At 43.3% G+C, this 22,960-nt stretch overlaps 1 protein-coding gene across 12 annotated transcripts; it reads right to left on the reverse strand.

Annotated features, from left to right (window-relative positions):
• Positions 1–1,004: 1,004 nt before the first annotated feature.
• On the reverse strand, positions 1,005–5,818 carry TMEM177 (transmembrane protein 177). Of its 12 annotated transcripts, none has more exons than XM_075093086.1 (4): positions 4,814–5,500; positions 3,221–4,460; positions 2,482–2,535; positions 1,005–2,149 (listed from the first exon to the last, which is right to left on the reverse strand). In XM_075093086.1, exon 4 carries the CDS (start codon positions 2,133–2,135, stop codon positions 1,206–1,208), a length of 930 nt encoding a protein of 309 aa, XP_074949187.1. In that variant the 5' UTR covers positions 2,136–2,149; positions 2,482–2,535; positions 3,221–4,460; positions 4,814–5,500; the 3' UTR covers positions 1,005–1,205. The 12 variants fall into 12 exon arrangements, with proteins under 12 accessions (XP_074949187.1, XP_074949190.1, XP_074949189.1 ...); XM_075093089.1 differs by lacking the exon at positions 2,482–2,535 and having other exon boundaries at positions 3,221–3,329; positions 4,326–4,460; positions 4,814–5,499; XM_075093088.1 differs by lacking the exon at positions 2,482–2,535 and having other exon boundaries at positions 3,221–3,354; positions 4,326–4,460; positions 4,814–5,499.
• Between the last annotated feature and the right edge of the window lie 17,142 nt (positions 5,819–22,960).

Here is a 22,960-nt window from a genome sequence, read left to right on the forward strand (position 1 = left end):
CAGTGCATCTGTGACTGAGAAGATACAAAATAATCGAAGTTTCCTGTAAGAATGAACATAGAGATGAGAACTGCTGTGATGTCTCAAGGGAGGGTGGCCGGAACAGCTGCAATAGAAACATAGAAAAGAGGGAACTACAAAGTTTGAGAACTGTCATCTTTGGAGATCACATAAAAGCTCCAAGATGAGGCTATAGTGGAGTTTATTGCCTGTGCACTGAAGACCCTTCTTCCAGAAGATTAGTAATCCTGGGCAAAGCTCAGTTCTGCCAGACAAAACCGTCTTAGGCTATTCTGAAACAGAGGACTGATTCTCTTTGGCAATTCCTGATCACAGACCTCACCAGTTTCTGCACCTAATGCCAGACTTACTTCTTAGACCTTGCCTTCTTGGACATAACCAGTGATGTACATCAACATGTATTTTTAAATGAAACAAAAAACATACTAAAGCAAACAGAAAACCCTCCCCTGAACATGCTTATCCCACTTGTGAGAATACAACCAGCCTGTGACCATCATGTTACATACTGCCACCGCTGGGAAACATTCAAGATGCACATGCTGCAGTCTCCATGTCATACAGAGAGCAGAACTAGATTTAAGCTAAATGACTCAGGTACTGGTAATATTCTAGCTGTATGAGTTTGAACAGCAGCATAACTAGTGTGCCTTACTGAAGAATGGTGATTGCAGCATAAGAATTTATACAGTACAAGGACTTAAAAAAACCCAGAAACATTGTCTTGGTATTTATGTAACAGCATGATAGAGCTGCCCAGTCTTTTAAACATCTTTGGGTTGTCCTACAGGAGGAATGGCAAACATACATACAAACAGTCCAGTTTAAATTATAATGCTCCCAAACTCTCTTGGAATTTGCTGCTTCCATTTTCCAGACTGCACAGGCAGGAAGACAGAGCAGAGCAGCCAAACTTCCAGATCAGCATCTGAGAAGTTCCCTTCCTCAGCGGTCTTGTGATTTGAGATGCACACAGAACAGGGCACTTTTGAAGCAAGTCTTTAATATTTTAAGAGAGAATTCTTTATTCACAGAATGTGCAATAACTCTTTTCAAAATATATGCAAAAATAAACCCCAAAATTCTAATGAAGATACAGAGGGGAGAAAAAAAAAGCAGCACAGCAGTGTTCCAAGAGCATACATAATTCACAAGTTTAAAATTCAAGCACTCCTTTCCTATGCCTAGAGGTCTCTTAAAATATTAACAATCAAATCTCTTCGGTAAGTGTACGGCGTATACTTTATTCTGAACCAGTGTCTTGGGAAAAGGTTACCACTTGGGGCATACATTTTTGTCCCCTGTTTGCCCATCAGACCACGAAGAATCCTATTGCGAGACAAGATTTTATCGTAAAATTCAACCCCACCTCTGGCATAGTCTTTTGAAATGGTAGCTGCCTTTCTGTCAGCCTTGCAGTCTAGATGATAGGTCATAGCATCATAAGAAATGTAATAGCACATTAGTCCACCAGCAGCAGTTATGAGGTTACAAATGCTGCGAAGTATCACGGGGCCAGGAGATAAACCCAGAAGTAGCTTTATACCTCTTCCACAGAGAAATGTACCAGCTAAGCAAGTTGGAGCCACAGCTGCACTTGCTAAAGGGCTGCCATTCTGCAAATACACAACTTCTCTGGCAATGGCAAACTTCTGAGCTTCAAGTGAAAATGTCAGAGCTTCTTTCAAAGCAACACCTTCATTGCTCTCCCAGTCTACTTCCTTGCCATTGATTGCAACAACATGGTTGACTATTCCTTTTTTATCTTCAGCTGTGCTATCAAAATTAGGTGGGATACCCACCAAAGAGCCTGCAGGCAGCCAGGGGATTCCAGCACTCACAGGGTGGAAGCCAGAAGCTGCAAAGGCTCGATAGGAGTCGCTGGACTTCACATCAGTATCTTGAAGGACATCCTGAAAGACACCACGGAGCTTCTGTGAAAGCTCAGCTGGCTGCCCCTCTGACCAGCACTCATGCAACAGTTTGAATGTCTGCTCAGGAAACACATGATAGGAAAGGTTAGTGCCAAACAGTCCCATGCAAGAAACGGCCAACAAAGTGATCTTGTGCTTCTTTAACCACACAGATGCCTTCCACAGGAACTGCACTGCCATAGTCAAATCCTAACCTGTTTATAACACAAAATCAGGAATTAAAATGTGCATAAATGGGTCTCTATCTCTATAGCATTTTAAAAAACAAAGAAAAAAAATACATAGGAAGCAGAGTACAGTAACCAAAGAAACATTCTCTCTTACATTAATGAAACACCTTTACAGAGAAAGCGATACTCATTAGTTTTTGGGCCTCAGAACATAGGACGATCAATATGGAGAATTAACTTCTCCCTCTCCTCCAGTAAATCAATTTACTTCAATAAAGACAATAATAAAGCCACCATACTTCCTCCTTCATCCCTCTCCCCGCAATCAATACACCTTCTGTATTTACCCAACATACTTGTCTAGTCCTTGCCAGCACAATCCTACTGTTGCACTCCACTACAGACAGAGACTACAGATATTAGGACCGGAAAGAGACAATAATTAGATTAATCTATGATAACCTCCTCTACAGTACAGTTCCAAAAATTTTAATCAGTAAGCTCAATGCTAAAGTTGGTAACTTGAGCTTGACTACAACTTCCAAAATAGGATCACATTTTAATTTGAAAATTTCAGAAGAAAGAATTTTCCTTGAGTTTGTTCTAATGCATAGTCAACCTCAGTATTAAAAACAAACAAACAAACCAACCACAAAACCAACCACCAAACAGAACAGTATGTGTTTTTTCTTCAGATTTCATCTTCCAGGCAGTGGTACTAGCTTACTCAGCAAAAAAGCTATTTCCACAAAGCAGCATGCTTTCAGTGGCTACTTCTAAATATTAGTCTCTGAACTAATTTCTCTGACAAATAATACATGCAGTCCAGAGCAGAAGCTGGAACAGAAATTGTTTCAGGGCAGACAACCATGTTGTGACTTTTTAAATAAGCAGATAAACTAAAAACCTTAAAACCTGCCAACTCCTTCAGTTCGAGAGTCCTGCTTGCCTTGAGGAGTATCAGTTCCTTTTATGGTCCAAGCCATATGATGTGCTCTGCCCAGGAAAGCTCCAGTCTCTTAAAAAAATGCCATTGGCTACAGAATCTTCCCCTAAAATTATGCTACTGTAAAGATATAAAAGTGAATTAGGCACCTAAATCCAACAGACATCAGTGAAAATTGGATGCCCGTTTCCATTTGCATCTTGCAACACCTCTTCTCTCAGGGCTTTAACACAGGAGTTTCAGAGAATCTTGCCGCAGCTGTTGAAGACATCAGTATTTCCAGCTGTCCTTACAGGAAGCCAAGGTGGGAAAAGGAAACTGTGCTTTGATACAACCACCAAGGTCTTAGTGAAGAGTACCATCAAAGGTGGGTTTCAGCTATGCTGCTGGGCTTTTGTACGGCAGCAGCTGAAACACAGACATATGCTCTCTTCTTCCACTCACACTGAACAAGAACCTCCCACAGAGTGGACAACTGGGGCCTGTAATGCCATAAAACAGCACTGCATGACATGCCAGGATACACCAGTCATGTTCAACAGCAAATGAGTATTAACCACAGGGAGACAAAAAGGAATTAAATTAAAGGTGGTATTTTAATGATATGTTATTACTGCTCCTTCCTATGAAGCTCTTTCAGACTGTAAATTCGCCAGGGGAAGAATAATCTTGTTTAATGTTTATACTGCACTGAACACATACTGAGTGCTTAATAAAAACAATGATGCATGTAAGTATACAATAATTTAATATGTATTTCTTAGTGTAGTAAGTGGTGGTATTCTTACATTCTGCTGAAGACTGGAGGTGGTAACTTGTTTGACAAAATTATTTAAGAAAAACATTCTAAAGTGCCAAGAGCTTGGATGAAACCCAATTTCAAGAGAAAACCTCCTTGATAATAGAGCTAAAAAACCCATAAAATGGTAATACTAAACCCAAATGACCTCTTTGGAGTTAATGACCTCTCAGCAAATCTGGTAGCCTGGATCTGATTGAAAAGGTCATGCCGTTTACACTGGGGGGGCAGCACTTCAAAGGGGATGATTGTATGAAGGCTATTACTTGATCCACATGTGAAGATGAGCCAAGGACTTCCCAAGCTTCTCCCACTCATGTTAGAGAGAGCCCTCTTGTTTGGGCTGGCTAACAGATCTTTTTAAGATCAGGAACATAGCAAGGAGAAAATTTAGCCCCTCCGCTTATGTCCACACCAGTGCAGGGAAGGCCAGATGATGCTGAAAACCAGCCTACCCTCCTTTCTTGCATGACCAAATGGCGCTTGCCAAGCACATGGGATGCTGAATACTCCTCCTGGTCAGCGTCTCAGGATGCCAGGAAGAACACCTGCACAGGTGGGCAGCCAGCAACCCCCAGGCATCGGGTGAACTGCAGGAAAGGGCAGGAAGCACTGTGTTTATCTATGCACTTCTCCTAAACAGCCATTACAGCAGGATACACCTCAATGCCTTAACACTAACTTTTTTCTGCATCAATCATAAAAAAAACTTAACAGTTGCTAAGTTGGTTTTTTTATTATTATTAAATTGACCTTTATGCAGGCACGGTTTCAAACCTTTATGGACAGACCCCCCACAGCCCAGGCTATATTCTTGACTAGATTGTGCCCTATGGTCCTGCCACACACCTAATGCAAGAACAAGCAGGAAATACGCAAGAATAAGCAGTATTCGTTTACTCATGATGGTCAATACTCCTGAAAATAAAAACTGCCTTGATACCTTTCGGCACCCGTGCTTTCATATCTTCCCTGAGGGTCAGCGCAGACTCTCAGCTCGTGCAGAAAAGCCCACCGCAGCCCTAACTGCAGACGGCATCTTTGCTTTTATTCATAAACTCTGTGCAATTGATGTATAAGGAAGGCAACCGGAAGCTACAAGGTAATTTACATGCACCACATCCTGCAAACTTAATCATTCGGTTAGTTCCCATAAAGCCACAACAACGTTTATAAGGTGGTCACTCCCAAATGTTTAAGTACTCTCCCTCTGGTGTTATAGGCACTCATGCAAGCACATCCACTTAAGTCTAGAATTTTAATAGCTAAAGTCCAAAACGGGGGACATCTAGGCAGGCTTTGTCCTAATATGTGAATAAATTCATTTTTTTCTCATTGCATGTAGCCGAGGTGAAAGCCCGACTTAAAACGTTATCAGTCAGGAAATGGGGCGGGGGATGGACCCGCCTCTAGGGCTCAGGATTTCAGGGCTCACTTGTCGAAACGTAACAATTAAATAAAGGGGAAGGGGGACACAATGACACTGCTAAAACCGGCTTTACGCGAGGGGCGGGCGGGGCCCGGCCGGCCCCGGGAGGAGGCCGGGGCCGTGGGGGCTGCGCTCCCCGCCGCGCCGGGGGCGCTGAGGGCCGGTTCCCGCTGGCCCCTCTCCTCAGGGCAGCCCCGCTCCTCCCCGCGCCCCGCGCCCGCACCTACCGAGGCTCACGGCGCCGCAGCCGAGGCGGGCCGGCCGCCTGCCTCCCCGCGGCCGTACGGCGGGCGGAAGGGGCACGGGAAGGGGCGGGCAGCGGAGCCGCCATGATGGAGAGTCTTCCCTCAGCGAAGCTGCGGCTGGTCGCACTTCTAAGAGTTTGAGGCCCCGAGGGTGAGCCGCGGCCCCAGTGAATCTCCCGAGGGGGAGATTCCGCCCGCGGCTTCCCGGTGTGGCGCACGGAGGCGAAGGGCGAGGCCACAGCTCGCTGAGAGACACCCCGAGGGCGGCCGCGGCCTGGGGAAGGGACGTCTGTCCCCTGGAGTCATACAGCCATTCCCTGTCCTCCTGTTTCATGTTGTAACTCCCAGTGTTAATCCTGCAAAATACCTTACGTACCCACCGCTGTGCGGGAATGCTTACTGGGAAGGTAGTAAGTGGCACAACTAGCATCAATCACACAGGATTTGTTTTCTCTGGCACCCGTAATAGGGAAATAACGCAGGGGGTTTTATTTGCTCTGAAGTTATGATTGCTCAAAGCAGAAGGTGGCCAGTGTAGTTTCTCAATAATCCTACATGTATTTGCTCCACAGCCTGAGCGCTCCGAGAAAGCCCTGGAAAGCTCTGCGCTTGGCAGCACTGCTTTGCTGGGGTGCGGAGGGTGGTGGGTGGCCGAGCAGCACCCTCTGGCAAACACTGGCCTCGGGGGGCTCGTCTTATTAAGCCCAGCCTTGCCCCCGGGTTGTGCAGCCCTTGCAAAACGAGAGAGGATAGCTTTTGGCCAGCTTAAGGTTTTATTTGGGTAGTGGAGAGTAGAAGATTGGTTTTGCCTCATCTATAGGAAGGATGTGCATAGGTGCTCGATCGTTGTTTTAAAATGTCCCTTCAAACCAGGAAGTCATTAGGTAACCAGTTTTCACAATCCAAATGGAAATAACACATTGCGGTGTCTTGAGAGAGCAGAATAGAAATAAAAGCAAGCCATGGTTATTATCTACTTAGATTAATTCTGACAGATCTATCTTTCTTTGTAGCAGCCCCTGCCTGTAAGAGGCATCTCTTACAAGGTTCAGTTCCAAGGCCTTCTGGCCTGAGATTTGCTTTCACATAAAAGGATTAAGATTATAAATTGAATACTTAGGAGTTTTCATTCAAATTCAGTTCTGCCTCCAGGACTTAGATGAAAATATCATAATGAGGACATTTATCCTATCTCTTTCCCTACTGGATGATCTCCTGCTTGTCCCCTGCATTTTAGAAATGCTTGTGCTAAACAGGCCCGGCTAGGAATACCCAGTGTCCCTCCCTGTTGTGAACAGAGGCTCTTAATGACAGCCTCGGTTTTAACTTCCAATAAACAAGTTGCTAATTGCTAAGAAAACAAACTACTTCAGAGGGCACAGCTCTAGCCTTAGGTTATGGTTTTATGCAATACGGCAAAGCAGATGAACAGTTTGCTGCCACCCAAAGGGAGGAATGAGAAGAAAAGATCCCACCTTCCCCAACTCTCTCTCCCTCTGAACCGCCTACTTTTTGCCAGATCTGGCATCCATCAGATCCTTTTGTGCACTGCTTTTAACTCTCCATCAGCAGAAAACAGTAATGGAAAAAAAAAAAAAAGGATCATTTTCTACCAGGTTAGCAAGATGAATGGGATAGTTGAAAAGTCTGAAAAGCGCCAGGGCTGTAACAAGGTGGGAAGCCATCATTAAAAAACAGGAAAGGAGAGCTTTGTCTCCCTCTTTATATCAGCAGAAAGCTGTTATAGCCACGGGTCTCCAGCCTTGGCGTGTAGCCTCATCATCTGCTAAAACTCATCATTTGTCAGCTGGCATTGATACTTCATGCAGATGTACAAAGAAAAAGTGCATGCAGGTGATGATGGACAACTGGAGACCAGACTCCTCACTAACCAAAACACAGTGTGATGATGGGTTTTGAAAGCCTGAGAGTCACTAAGACTTACTCATCCTACTGGTGAATAAGGAGGGAGGGTTGATTGTAAAGCCTGACTTTCTGAAAGGTGCTTCAGCCTTCTGTACCAGGTGGAGATGTCTAGAAACCATTGGTTTCTTATGCAAAACTCAGGAGGCTGGCACAGCATTGCATTTGCACTATGGTTTCTCATAAGAGCTTTATATTAAATATGATTGTGAAAAGTAGAAACTCCAACTTTACTAGTCACTGTGTTGGCACGATTCTGGTTTCAAGAAGCAGCTGTTACAGCAAGGAAGGTGAAAGAAGACTGAAGGGTACCCTATTTATCTTGCATAAGCACATCGTTATAGACAGGGATCAAGGCATATAAACCACTTTTAAATTAGCCTGCTAGGTGGTGCTATAGGACATGCTCTAAGTTACTAATTCAAAAATATGTCCATTCTTTATTATGTATTACTGGAAGACATATAGGTGTTTACCATCATCTGCCTTTCTAACTTGCAATTTTATATATAAAGTATTGTTGCTACATTAGCAAAAATGTTGATTTTTAAGTAGAGAACTGGAAGTCATTGACTTAATGATTTGTGTGATCTCACAGTCTATTTCACTTATGTGAACTCCAAAGTAAATGTGGTCAGTCAGTGAATGTCAACCAGTCTGATATATATACGTTTCTTCCCCCAACCTCTTCTTCCTCTGTGGAATCCATTTATCTGCCCTTTTGTCTAAGTTTTGGGCTAATCCAGCCTCCTGACATAAAGCTTTAATGGAGGGTAGCATGAAAGGCCTTGCAATTCTAGCCCAAGTTTAGGCAATGTTCCAAGTCCCAAACACTTCTTCATATAGTTCAGTTCTTGCAGTTGTCCAGTGGAAGAGACACTGCAGGATTCTGGGTCAAGGGAAACGTACTGTGTGAGTCTATGGCCATAGAGTAATGTTGATAGCAGGAAGAGAGGGATTATAAAGCCTGCAGGACAGGGATCATCTGATAATTATCTATGCAGAGAATCATGAAAAACAAGGCACTGGACAGTGTAGACATTAGGTGTTTCTACAAGAGCGTTTGTCAGATTAAAGACGTGAGCACAGAGAAGAAGTCTGATGAATAACAGAGGAAACGTTAGAGCACAAAAAGATCCTGAAGTGAGATCTGTTGGCAGATCTGGGGAAGATCTTGTCGTGAAGGAAGGGCGTGACATGTCAGCCTGTTTTTTGGTGCAGCTACCTGGACAGTTTTCAATGCTGCTGAGCATAGTGCTTCAGTAATGAGTCGTGAGTGCATGGAGGAGCAGTGCAAGGCCCTTAAGCAAAACATATACCTAGGAAGTACCTGTATTAAGGTGACTTACAATGACCAGTGCTGGAAGTATTTCCAACTCAGCAGAAAGCAGCAGACAACGCACTGAAAACTGATGTATTAAGTGACTGTTAAGGTTCTTGACAGGTGTCAAAAGGCCAAGCCTATTCATACTGAAACAGTCGTCTTACTTGCACTGAAGGGGAAGAAAAGGTTGTGGCAAAATGGCTTTCCAGCCTGTCACTCTGAGCAAGCTGCACGCCTCCGTGTTGCAGCTAATAGCAAAGTGACAGTGGGATTAAAGCGTACGCAGCGTTGAGCAAAAGCACAAAGGTACAGCTGTTGAGATGTCAGCAATTTCAGTTCCTGTAGAGATCTCAGCAATTTCAGTTGCAGAAAATGGAAGATATCAGCCAATATTAATACTGTTTCCTTGTGTATCCCATGCCCACTGCTCCTTTTGTAGTTCTGTTCCAGTCGGAACATTCACATTGTCCAGCTGCTGTGGGATACAACTGCAATTTTTGTCTGTGCTTTAGGATTTTGTTATGGGCTCAGATAGCACAGGTTAAAATCCACGTTTTGCCTTGTGTTAAGGTTTGGCTGGAATGCCAAAAGCTCTGCCAGTCTTAACTGATAATCAAAGCCATGTGTAAAAAGTAGTAGGATAAAAAGCTTCCTGTCTCCTTGTTAAGCCTTTTCTGTAGAAAAAGATGATCTATTCCTAGCTATTTATCTTATTCCTGGGGCACACATATATTCTTAAAGATAAATACATACCTTGTGCTGCGGGTATGAGGGGTGATGCATAGAAAAGTATAGTGAAGGATGAGCATTCAGAAACACAGCTGTGGGAACAGAGCAGGGAATTCCATTTCTGGTCTCAAATCAAACCTTCAAACTCCAGTATTAAAGAAGTGAAAAGATGGCTAATTGCATTGTTGGGATTGGCAGGTATATAGATCAAAGCAATCAAAGGAAAGCAAAGAGCCTTTAGAGGAGCTGCAAGATATTTTCTTCCCAATGTACTACAGCTTGGAATTGGTCAGGGATCAAAAGCTAGTGTGTTAGAAGGCAGCAAAGAGGCTGCAAGGCACTTGGCTGGCTACATTACTTTGTGGGACTGACTTCTGTTTCTACTCAAACACCCTTGGCATTACATTTTGAAGTATTCCTCTGCTGGTCCAGATCTGTCTAAAACTCAGGTGGGCTCTTTGTGGTGGCAGATGTGGGAAAGGGAAAACATGCAGGTGATCATGTTCTTACCACTTTACTACTGCATTTTCAGATCCTGGGACTAATTGTACAAGCTCCCTCAGGTCTAGCTAGATGTGCCAGAAATTGATGATAGGAAGTGAACATCTTGTGCAGTAAAAGAAAAAATCCTTCTCTCAGACAGGACTCCTTAAGTATAATCCTTAAAAAATCCTTGATCTGAATGTACTTTGCAATCTCTGCCTAGGCTAACAGACATCTATCTACGTTAACATGGATGCTGGTGGAAAATCTGGATACCAACAGCAGAGTGCTGAGAAGCAAAATCAATTACAGGTTCTGGACAAATCAATTCATGCTGAACTCCATGGTCCTGCAAGTAGTCTACTGCTATTTAAAACTGCTTTGGATCTATCCACATTGTGCAGACAGACCCTATACCATATTGCATTTTAAATTGCATTAGGGCCTAGTCATATTACGGACATCACTATGATACCATTTGGCAAAACCGGAACAAAGTTCACAAACATAAGTTCATTGTCTAGCCTGAGACTTCTTGCCAGTGCGTATGAGCCAAACTTGTATCCAGGACAATTGTACATTGTCTATAACTAATATAGTCTTTTTTTTCAAGAGCTCTGGTCCTGCAATTAGCTAGCTGTAGTGAAAGGGAGGTAGCTATAGTGAATTAAGATGTCACATGTCTTCACAATACAACTAATTAGCACCATTTCCCTTTGGAATTGGAAGCAACATGTCTTGGGATGGGGAAGATGCCAATTCTTACAGACAATGCTGTAATATTTAACAGATTTAATCATACTATCTAACCTTGATAATATTTACAATTCCTGATATCCTTACTGCAAAGGTATTGCTGTTTGACAGCAAGCAGAAACTGGAGCTGTTTCACTGAGTCAGTCGGCCTAGGTGATAACTGAGCACTGCTCCATGGTGGGATTACTTTGCAAACACTATGCCCTTCCAAGTCTGCTGCAGGTAAGGCTCTATTTTCCTATCTCATTAGTAGCTGTGGAAGCTACAAACAGAGCGTAGGCTATTCTGGCAGGAGAAGGGTTAGGGAGCAAAGACTTTGTGGACCAGGTCTTTGGATTCTGGTTTGTGTTGTGGAACAAACCTTTAAAATGTTTATAATCCCGGTCCAGAGGTAGACTTGGTCTTAGCTCTTGCTAGCAAGACTGGGAGGCAGAGCACAGTTGCATTCAAAGGATTTCTCTTTGGTGGAAATATCACGAAGAGGATTATTATTACATATTCCACTTTATGCATAGCTAGAATGATACGCGGAACAGACATACCTGGAACAAGATAACATATAGGTCCTAGGAATAAGTGTATCTATGAATCAGAAATGTTGGCTGTAGCACATATCATTTGCTCATATAAGCACTAACTGAGAGCATCGATATGGATGCAGTGCCCAAAGAACTGGAAATACATGCTTTGCTTAAGAAAAGCAGAATGGTGGGGTGGTTGAATACTGGAGATGAAGTGCAATTAATTTCTTCCACTTGTTCTCAACAGAACATGACTTTGTACACCACACCTAGTACGTCAGCCTTGCAGGCTGATAATGTGCAAAATACAAAGGCAGTATCTAAAAATTGGGTGGGCATCTTTTTGATTTGCTGAACTTTTCATACTCTTGGGAGGAGGAGGTGCATGTGCTGATCTCTTCTCTCTGGTGACCAATGATGGGACCTGAGGGAGTAGCAGAAGGATGTGCCAGGGGAGGTTTAGGCTGGATATTTAAAAAAAGTTTCTTCATCCAGAGGGTGGTGGAACACTGGAACAGGCTCCTCAGAGAGGCATTCACGCACCAAGCCTGATGGTATTCAAGAAGCACTTAGACAACACCCTCAGATGCATGGTGGGATTTTTGGGGTTGTCCTGTTCAGGGACAGGAGTTGGACTCAATGATCCTTGTGGGTCCCTTCCAACCCAGGACATTCTATGATTCACTCAGACTCAGTTCTCAACCATCTTGACAGATGATAGCAAAAACGCCAAGAAGGTGGGCACTGTTACCTGCTAAGGCAGGTTTGTTTCAGAAACAAACTATGGTTGTTAAACCATCAGAAACTAAATTGCCTCAGTAAAGCGTACATGGAAGTCTGGTGTCCCTTAGTGGTGCATACTGTGTAAGGATGTGCAAGGATATGTCTCCCGCCCCATGGAGTTTAAATTCTGAGGATCAGATTATGCCAGGAGAGGCTGGGTGAAATAAATCAAATCAGGGATGCCATAATATTTTAAGTGAAAATTCTCTATTTCATGCATTTGAAGCCTATGAAAAGAGTACATGCTCCTGGCACAAGCACAGACCACAGATTCCATCCTGACTCAAGTCAGCTGAAAAGACATCCCAGTTCTGGGACAGAGTTATCAACAGAAATAACTGGATTAAATGAAGAGGAAATGCAAGTTGAACGTTAAAGTGAGATCTATTTGGAACATATTGAATTAATGGAAACCCAATTGGTTTAAGACTTGCCTTACACAAAGTTATAACCAAAGCTCAGATCCACATCTGTGCTGTCTAGGGGAAGAGGACTCATGCTGATAATAGTAGTGAAAGATACATTCTGTTAATGCAGAAATAATTTTCTGTCACCACTGGAAATCCAGCATTTTCTTTATGTTTCCCTACTGAGTGCCAGTTTGCTCAGTGCTTTGCTGGAGACTCTCAGTCCCAACCTGTGGAGTTTCTAAATTAAAAATAAATTCTACCTAACTACATATTTTTTCCACACTCAAAGTGGCATGTAATTTTTTCTCAGTTAGAAAGTCATAGTTAAAATATTTAAGGAAAGTTCATCATGAGAAGATGGGATCATATATAGCTGTAACCCACAACCTTTTTTCTTTGGCAATATGTTTAACTGGGGAAATATAACAGCTTCTGTGTGGGAGCTGATCAAGTCTTCTAAGGAGTGTGTAAAGCAGAGAGCAGCCGCAGTAAACCAAAGCTGTTTTCTATAAACCAGTTGCTCTGCCAAACCAGGTGAAATATGTCTGCTTTGACACTGGTATGTGTCTGTGTGGAGGAGGGGAGGGGTCTGATCCCACGCTCCCTTCTTGGGAAAAAGCAGAACATGTTTGGCCACTGAGCGGTCTGTGTTTCTATTACAGCAATCACTTAAGGATCTTACAATAATTTAAGAAACATTATTGAGCTGTTCTTTAGACAGCACAGATCTCTGAGACTGGACATCTTGCAGCTTTGAATGTGACTGGATCAACTTGTACGTGCTGCATCCTTGCAAACAAACTAAATTTTGAAGAGATCCCCTCTCATCTAGAAGTCTAAAGAAAGCAGCACCATCCAAAGAGATTCATTCCTGTTTAAGCAATAAGTTTTATCAGGATCAGACATGTTTGTTTACAAGGTTTACTAGCATCTCTTTATTTAAGTACTAGCTTTCCATGTCAATAGCTTTTTCAGGATAGTTGCTAAAATGAAGTCTGGATACCACAATATCAAGTACATTTATACATCTACTGGCACTCCAATTATATGTTCCTGGTGATGTCTGATGAAGTTCACAATACATACAATTTCCTGTAGCTGGCTTGAAGCATAATCATTCCATCTGCAAAGGTAAGCTCTAAAGAAGGATGCTGTGGGTACCTTTCAAAATAAGCATTGAAGACCTATGCAGCTGATGCAGCATCCAAAGATCCAGGTGCCACCTACAGTCACTCCAGAAAAAATTTCTATGTCCTTCCCTAAAAGCTGCTTACAGCTGCAACCATATTCCAGGTCTGAATACTGAAAAGTGAAATACCACAGGTTCAGTATCACTGGGAATAATAAAACATCATCATAGTACAAACAATAACACTTCTGGATTCTTTCATAACCACTGACTAACTCTACGTGAGTAGAAACTTCTGTGAAATCCCCAAGACAAACTTGCAAGTGAACCAACATCCTACAAAGGGGAACGTATGTTGGCTAATAGAAAACAGTTTTGTTTCAGAGAGCCTATTGTTTGTATCACAGTCTCCTCAAGAGGGTGTTACATCCTCTTTAAGTCTACTTGTGAGATATTAAATCCAAAATAGAAACTGTTGGTTTTCCCCAACTAAAGTTATTCTCCAAGGAAAAAGTAAAAACAAGGGCTGAGAAGGTCTATGGACTATGGTAAATGTAACATACTATGTGCAGATGCACAAGTGTGAAATACTATGATGAGTATGCAAAGCAGGAACCTTGCAATTGTTAGACCTTGCCTGCAGAAGCCTGTTATCACAGCATTTTGCATTTGTATGTCACAAATCACAAGGGAAGACCCAGGGATAACACTTCAGAAGACTGTGAAACTGATAATCCACATTCTGAAACAGAAATTGTTAAATGCCAAGAATGGTTTGCATTCATCAGAAGTAACCTCCCTACTAATCTGGAGCTGATAACAGTAACTGATCTCACATGTTGCATCTGGAGAATCACCTGGGAGCCCACAAATTGAAGAGTCAGTCAAAAAGCTGGAAGCTGCATTTGGAGTAGTCCATGTTATCCATAAAGACAAAGGAAAACCTATCGTATATTATGATAACCACTTATTGCTTAGCTTGCCATAGGTCATTTAGTGCTAAAAACAACGTTGAGAGCAGGCATATCAAGTGCAACAGATATCCAAGTAGTTTTCAGAGAGCAACTTCACAGGTGAGTGACGACATCCAAGAACCAGGTGCTAATGAGTCATGGTGTCCTCAGCTCAAAACCAATAATTTTTTAATAAATATCTATTTTTGTCATATGATTTTTTCATACAAAGTTGACAGGAGAATGATTTAAGGAGAATCTACGGAACAACGCTATAACCAGTAAGAGCTGATGTTAGTTTACAAATCAGTTTGATAATCTGATTTGCTGCACACAGATGTCAATATTTCATTGACTGAAGAGCTACAGAACAGGAAGACTGTTACTCAGTACATCTGCAAACCTTTCAGTTGTTTTTGCTTCATGAAAAGGAGCAACTACAATGAGAAGTTTGCATGGGAGCACACATACAGACAGAAACTGTAGCCCAGGGGAAAAAAAAAGTTAAAAAATCAACAAACCTGTTTGTGTTTCAAACCTGTCCACAGTAATGTAATAAGTCAGGAGCAGTGAGGAAAGCTTCATTTACACAAATACCAGCAAAATAGGAAAAATACTGAACGCACAATTTTTTTTTTCTGTGTTTTCTCTTTCTTCTAAAACAGTCATTTGATTTACCAGCAAGCTCTCTCTCTCCCTTAAATCTCCCCCAAATTCATTGATTCCTCTCATGATCCAGGCCACCTGAGTCTTGTTTCCTTTCTGACCTGCATATTTGATAAACACTAAAGACCATTTCTAAGGATGTGATCAGTGGCTAGTTAGTAATTTTACAGAAAAATCAAGACCTCAGTTGTATGTTTAATATTGTTAGCGTAGGGGAAAGGATCTAATAAAAACTCTGAACCTCACAACCCTGTTCTGTTAATAACAACCACAAGGACAATTTAGTCCTGGCCTACCACCTACCCAAAAAAACCCCAGTGCCTGAAAGGTTCAACCTGGTCCTTTCATCTTTTCTTTGCCTCAGCTATTGACCACTACATTTCTTGCTTTATTCTGTAAAGCTGTTTATGGTGTAAAATGTAGGCAATATGCAGTCTGAAATAAAGCTGCTTATTGCACAGAGGATGCCAAAATTAATAGTTCTGAATTTTAATGAGGAGATGCTTGATTTCTGTTCCACGGGGATTGCAGGGAGTGAGTTAATACATATGAAAACAGGCGAAAAAAATAAATAGAGCAACCAACTTTGTCTGTGTAGGAGTTCATCCATTTACATAGCTCTAACAAAAGCTGGCTGCAGAGGATAAAAAAAAACTTTCTGTTTTTCAAAGACTACGTGCCTCAGCTCTAACAGCCTGCGTTCCAAGTTATTCTAGGTCCAGGCAAGGAGTATCAGAACAGGTTTGTAGGGGGAAAGTTTGCTGCTTTCAGGTTGTTTTAGAATCAATCTGTATGGGCAGATTGTGCCAGACCGACAACACAAGCTCAGCACTCATGCCACTGTCTTTACCTTGCCAAAGTACCTCAGGAGTGACCTAGAGAGCCTTTCTCCAGCTTGAAAGTCTGCTGAGCCCCTGCTGTCCACAAATACTGTTTAGCATCTAGTTGCAAGACTTGTTTTGGTTACATATGCGAGCAGTCAGGCTGTGACTAAATGGCTATTGGCAAAGGTATTGAACTAAAGCCTAAAAGAAATGGAAACTTTTGTTTGGCCTCCAGTGGGCTTTGGATCAAGCATAAAAAGAATAAAAGCTCTAAAGCAAATAAGACAAAACTTCAAGCTTCCCACCCTGTCTAGTCTCTTGTAATCGGAGCTGACCATCAGGATTGTTCAGCTGATAGACGCTATCAAATGCTATCTCAAACCAAGGTAATTAAAAGAGATCTTTTGAAAAGCAGCAGAGAAAAAATAAGTGCATTTGTGTTGACATAATCAGTTCTGGATAAACAACACACAGACCGGTTTCAATTCAAAATCTTTCCCAGGAAGTCACTAGGATGCATGTGCTCCTCAGTTACTTAAGCTGGGTTTTACTCTCCTCTAAGCAGAAGGGTGACCTGTTTAGACTTCTCCAGGTAGAGACTTTTTTGCTTTTGAAAAACAGACTGATGTCAGTTCTTTCTCACGCTGGTCTTGAATTAATACTACTTTAAAATAGCTAGAGACTTTGTGCAAAAGCCAGTGTGTTCAGAGCCCTGAACACCTTTCAGCCAATGTTAGACACAAGGCTCCAAAGAGTGAGATCACCATGGAGGGGAGCATGACAAGAAATACGATCACCTGGTTATTGTTGCATTGTTACGGACAAGAACGATTTCAAAATTTGCCCTGAATTTCACCTCCTTCTCCTCTGCTCAGCGAAGAACTTCTGTTCAGGGGAAATGCCTTATGATGGTTTAAAAAGTTCTCCCACTACAGTCACCCTTTAATGCATACATGCCATCTCGTGCTTCCAACCGACCCTTCGGCATTTACCTGTCCCCCGCACAAGTTGAACCCTTCCCCATAGCACAGGCTGCTGGGCTCTGTACCTCGCATGCCCGTTTCCATCTGCTGCCAGCTAGCCCTGGGCACCAGCCCTGCAGAAAAAGGCAGCAGTTGCAAGAGGTAGTTCTAACCCTTCACCTTTTGGAGGTTTTCATATGGCACTGCTAGAAGAGGCACCAACAGACCAGATTTTCCTTGCCAGCTTTCCTGGTGCTTTATGGTCCAGGCAACAGGAAAAAGTATCCCTGCATTTCCCAGTTAGTGGTTAAGAGAAGTTTGTCTGCTTGTGGCATGGCTATTGACTAGCGCGTGTGGTGAGTGAGCAGGGCGGAGCATGAGCTGGCCGAAACCAGCATGGGCTTAGCTCCATCGCTTCTCCAGGGGTGGTTTTATTTTGTCACCCCCAGTGGCAGTGTCTTATGCACTGACACAGTGAGGGACCTGGTTAGTTGCAGTTAAGGAATTTGGAGCGGTCTGTAGGGGCTTCTACCTGATAATTCTTCTTAGGAGAAAGGCTTCAGCTTGGTAGCAGAGCATCCCCTGTGGGCAGGGAGGGAGAAAGGGAAGGTGACAGAACTCTTGTCCCTTGCCATTTTTCACCCACCAAAGCTGAATCTGTCTGGTTCCCTGTGAAGGGTTGTGGGACAGACACTCTTGACTAATACCCACTCACCTTTTCCCAAGTGACCTTCTGCCTCCAAGAATGGTGAGGAAAACATTTGCCTCAGCAGCTTTGTCTGGGAAGTGTTATCTTTTACAATCTTTTGCAATTTCGCTTTACTCAGATGAATTGCTTTTCATTTCAATTTAGCTTTAAACTTGGCTGTATGACTGGGAGGAGCTTCTCTGCAGTGTACAATAAACAGAATTGGTGGGACAGAATACCTCTTCCATCCTTTAATACCTGCACAATAGCAAGACCTGGAAAGCAGAAACACTGAACATTTTGGTCCAAGAGTGTCACTTATCTAAGAGCAGCCTGTGACATTACACATATAATGTAAGAAGTGACCCCTTTCTTGAATGCACAGATCATGCAACATAGCTCATTTAATCTGCAGGCTCAATGCTTCATAAATGATGCTTTCCTCCAGGGACTGTTTATCTCCTCTGTTTTCTAAAGCTTTGCACTAACCCAGAAAGCTTCCTCTCCTCCACTCCCAAGTAGGGACTCCAGCTTGCTATAAATAGTTCCTTACAGTTCTGTACCCCTCCAGATTATGAAGAATACCTCTATTTGACAGAGGATGGCAAATGGTATGGAGGGGATACCAGCACAATACTATGGGAGTTGTTACTAGAGGGTTCATTCAGGCATTGGCAAAGTACTGAAATAGAGTCTTAGCACATCCTAAAAATGCCTTCTGGGTTTAGGAGAGCAAAACATCCACACATTCTGTCTAAACACAATTATATAAATGACTGAAATTAGCCGTATGGGTCATTAACAAGTCAAAAATTAAAAAACCACCTCCTCTACACCATCTTGCTGGTCTGTGTTACAGTACCTTGCTTGCACGGTAAGCATGTACAGCTGAGAGCAGGTAACGTTACCCACTTCAAAGGACCTCTAGTAACTATAAGTAGGAGCTGAGTAAGGCCTTGGTAGGAAGCCCCAGTTCTGTTTGTTGGAAGGTGCTGGACATTGTAAGGACAAATTCTGAAGCAGAGGGTGCCGTGTCCTTTCACACAGATCACCACACTATGCTTTTATATGTACTCTGGATAACTGAACTTTCCTGGAAAGCCTAATCATTATTTGGAGAAAGTCCTGGGTACAGTAAGTCCTTCTGCAAACTGTCACACTGGAGGTTACTCATGAAACACTGTGGTGCCTACTGTGTATGCAGTCTTCTGACTTGTCAGTCACCTTAGCTCCTCCAAGGAAATGACGGACACAAAAGCATAGTTTTGAGAGATGTACTAGGAGGGGCACACTGTGCACTTCCCACTCTGATTGCCACCATCCACCATGCTCTGGGTCCTGAAAAATTTGCATTGCTATAACCTGAGTAGTACACACAGGATGATGTGCTCTGCCTTTGGTAGGTAGGACCAGGGCAAATCCACTGTCTTCTTGCCCTTAAATCTGGATCCTTCTGGGCTTCTTTTAGCATGTTTTGGGTGTCACTTGATAAATAATTGAACTGGACTTAGCTCTCATGCAGAAACTTGGGAAACTGTATGAACCCTTCCAGCACAACTGTCTCTAATCTAAAATTCCCCAGTCTTATCAACAGTCCACGTCAGAGTACAGATAACTAATTCTTTAATAGAGAAGGGGCCTGCAATTCTGATAAATAGCAAGCAAACAGTGCAAAGAGATAACAAAATGACCTCCCTTCTCTTTTTCCTTGTAGCTTAGAGAGTAACCTGTCTCATCCCACTTACTGCTGAGAACCTCCCTTGAGGACTAGACACTTGGTCACACCACATCCCATATGCATGAAACGCAACTCACAGCCATGGCAGAGGAGGAGAATCATGCCCAGCATTTCTTTACCAGCTTATCTCCAATCCTAAATTAATCCTGCCTGGACATCCCACCGACTAATCGGGTTTACTGACTCAGCTTTAACAAACCTCAGGTAAATGAGATGAGTATCCACTTCATTAATCCTCTGTCTGATCTCCTGGTGCACAGTCCTTATACGCGAGAAAGGGCAGGCACACTTTGAAGACATTAAGCTACAAGCCATTTGCAAACAAATCTTCTCACTTCCTCCAAACAGACAAGTGCTCACTGCTGCCCAGCATCCAAATTCAGGATAATTATAGTGACCTCCCAGCTGTCACTGACAGAAGTGAGGGAAAGCAGATTATGTGCATGAAGTTCTCTATGGCTAAAGCCACCATATGTCCAGGTCTCACTGGACATGTTTCACAAACGCAACTTTCTCCAGGCTGAAAAAGGGCTTTGGCCGTTTGTCTTGAAGTTGTGCATCTCTGGAACCCCTCCCAGGCTGGCTGACACTTGGACTGGAGCCATGAAACACACTCAGATCCCCTGCATCGTGACTTCAGGTGTGCCAGAGTCACCATGTTTGTGCTGCTCATCTGCCGGGGCACAGCCTGAGGAGCCTTGAAAATCTGGAAAGAGGGGGAGGCTCAACCTTAGCGCTGGCAGTTTTCAGCAAGAGAGGGAACTGAGCACTCTTTCCTGCCTGCAGCTCTTGCAGGCAGCTCCCAGCATGGGCAGGAGGGGTTTGGGGCAGGAGGTAAGAGCCTGTGCTCTTTGGCAGGAGGCTGCTTCTTCAGAGAGGAGGTGACGTACTGCATCACTGCTCTGATGTGTACTCGTGGCGAGGCATGGGGAGGCAGCCCTGCCTGCACAGCCTCCCTGCGCAGCTGCCTCTGTGCAGAGCCCCATGCTAGGGCCTGGCAACCACAACGATCTTGTGAACCACAGGTTATTACAGCATTAGCTACGTCTTGGTGAGAAAATACTTTCTGCAACACATTGCTTATAGCTTAACTGCAGATTCAAGAAGGTTTTTGAGTGTAACTCTTGGGATTTAAATGGCAATCTGCATACTTCCTGTTCCAGAGATTCACAGGAGATGTCCTACAGACATGTTACCCTAAAATAAGATCACTTCCCCTCATCGTGTCCATTGAAAGACTCAAGCTGGTGAGCCTCAACCAGTTTATTTCATCAGGAACTTTTTGAATGCTGAGTCTGGAGAAATGTTTGTTTAAGCTTAAAAAAAAAAACCTGAAAGAACCCCATGCCAAAGAAACTGAGAAGAAAACAATTAGAACACGCAGGGCTTGACTTTTTCCCTCCAGTGAAACAACACAGACATTTTAATAATTAAGCAGTTTCACAATGTTTGTAGAGGGAAATGAAAGTTTATTGCTTCTGCTGTTTCTATAAAGAGCAGGGCAAAGTGTGGGGGCTTGCGGAGTAGAAGACTTAGGGAAGGAAAAACATGATGGTGCTATAGGGGTGAGAGAACAAATCTCTAACTCCCTAGATAATATTTACAGTACTGCAGTGGGAGCTTGGTTAAGGAAGGAATGAGTCAGGGTTTGAGGCCTCATTTTGTAAACCAATATTTTTGCATGCAAGGAACTTGCTGAGTATATACAGGACCGTGGTTTAAGAGAGACCCTTCAAGCCTGACCCAATGAAAGCTGGATTGTGCAATTCTGACTTATATTTTAGGATCACTTGTGCTCTAATTTAAATCAATGGGAATTTTTTAATTGACGTGAATGGGAACAAGATTAAGCCTTTGCTCCATTGTGATTCCCTTGGAGAATGTGGAACTAGGGTAAAGTTAGCTGATGCTCATTAAAAGTATCAAAATATGGCCTCCAAAATCAAGCGGTCACATCTTCTTCCTCCCTCAGAAAAAGTATGGGAATTGGGAGCAACGCATTTATTTAATTTCTCTAGACAGATGTGCACTCAAATTAAACTTCTTCAAAGTTAGGAGGATTATTCTGCCTTTTGTACCTATACAAGAGAAAGGCAAAGTTCATTCAAGACATACAGAACTAAGAGATGTAAACTCTGCCAGTTCCTACAAAGTGTAGAAATCGATACAGTATAGAATCGTTGAATCATTAAGATTGGAAAAGACCTCTAGGATCATCAAGTCCAACTGTCAGCCCAACACTACCATATCTCCTAAACCATGCCCTGAAACTCCATGTCTACACGTCTTTTAAATACCTCCAAGGATGGCAACTCCACCACCTCTCTGGGCAGCCTGTTCTAATGCCTGACCACTCTCTCAGTAAAGAAACATTTCCTAATATCCAGTCTAAACCTCTGCTGATGCAGCTTGAAGCCATTTATTCTTGTTCTATCACTAGTGACCTGGGAGAAGAGACCAACACCCACCTCACGACAGCCTCCTTCCAGGTAGCTGTAGAGAGCGACAAGGTCTCCCCTCAGCCTCCTCTTCTCCAGAATAAACAACCCCAGTTCCCTCAACTGCTCCTCATAAGACCTGCTCTCCACACCCTTCACCAGCTTCATTGCCCTTCTCTGGACGCGCTCCAGCACCTCCATGTCTTTTTTGTCATGAGGGGCCCAAAAATGAACACAATATTCAAGGTGCGGCCTCATCAGTGCCCAGTACAGGGGCACGATCACTGCCCTGCTCCTGCTGGCCACACTATTCCTGATACAAGCCAGGATGCTGTTGGCCCTCTTGGCCACCTGAGCACACTGCTGGCTCATGTTCAGCTGGCTGTCGACCAACACCCCCAGGTCCTTCTCCACCAGGCAGCTCTCCAGCCACTCTTCCCCAAGCCTGTAGTGTTGCATGGGGTTGCTGTGACCCAAGCGCAGAACCCGGCCTTGTTAAACCTCATACAGTTGTCCTCAGCCCATCGATCCAGCCTGTCCAGGTCCTTCCTACCCTCGAGCAGATCAACACTCCCTCTTAACCTGGTGTCATCTGCAAACTTACTAATGGTGCATTCGATCCCCCCTCATCGAGATCATTGACAATGATATTAAACAAGACTGGGCCCAACACTGAGCCCTGGGGAACCCCGCTTGTGACTGGCTGCCAGCTGGATTTAGCTCCGTATGTCTGGAATTGATTTTTCCTTGGATGCTGCAGACAGATCTCAGAGATGTGTTAGTGCCTGCTCTGTAAATGAAGGAGTGACTGCAAGAGTACAGATAGCTGGTTTGTACTTGCGGCATTTGGGAACAAAGAGGGGAAAAGAAATCCAAAGCATGAGCAGCAGATAATATGAAAAGCAAGAAAAACACAGAGCCAGTACTGACAGCTGTACAGCAAATGTAAGAGCCTGGTCCTACCCCTTAGTGGGAATACTACACTGGTCAACATCAAATGGACTGAAATAACATGCGGCATGGGTGGGGAAGAGGAAGGGATTAAAATCAGCCAGATCCCAAGAAAGACTGATAATGGAGGAAATCTAA

This window comes from Phalacrocorax aristotelis, chromosome 5, assembly GCF_949628215.1.
Source record: "Phalacrocorax aristotelis chromosome 5, bGulAri2.1, whole genome shotgun sequence".
NCBI classification, from domain to species: Eukaryota; Metazoa; Chordata; class Aves; order Suliformes; family Phalacrocoracidae; genus Phalacrocorax; species Phalacrocorax aristotelis.

What these genes read in the sequence shown, in the direction of transcription:
- TMEM177 (XM_075093094.1), bottom strand. Translation starts at nt 2,135, where the DNA reads ATGGCAGTGCAGTTCCTGTGGAAGGCATCTGTGTGGTTAAAGAAGCAC.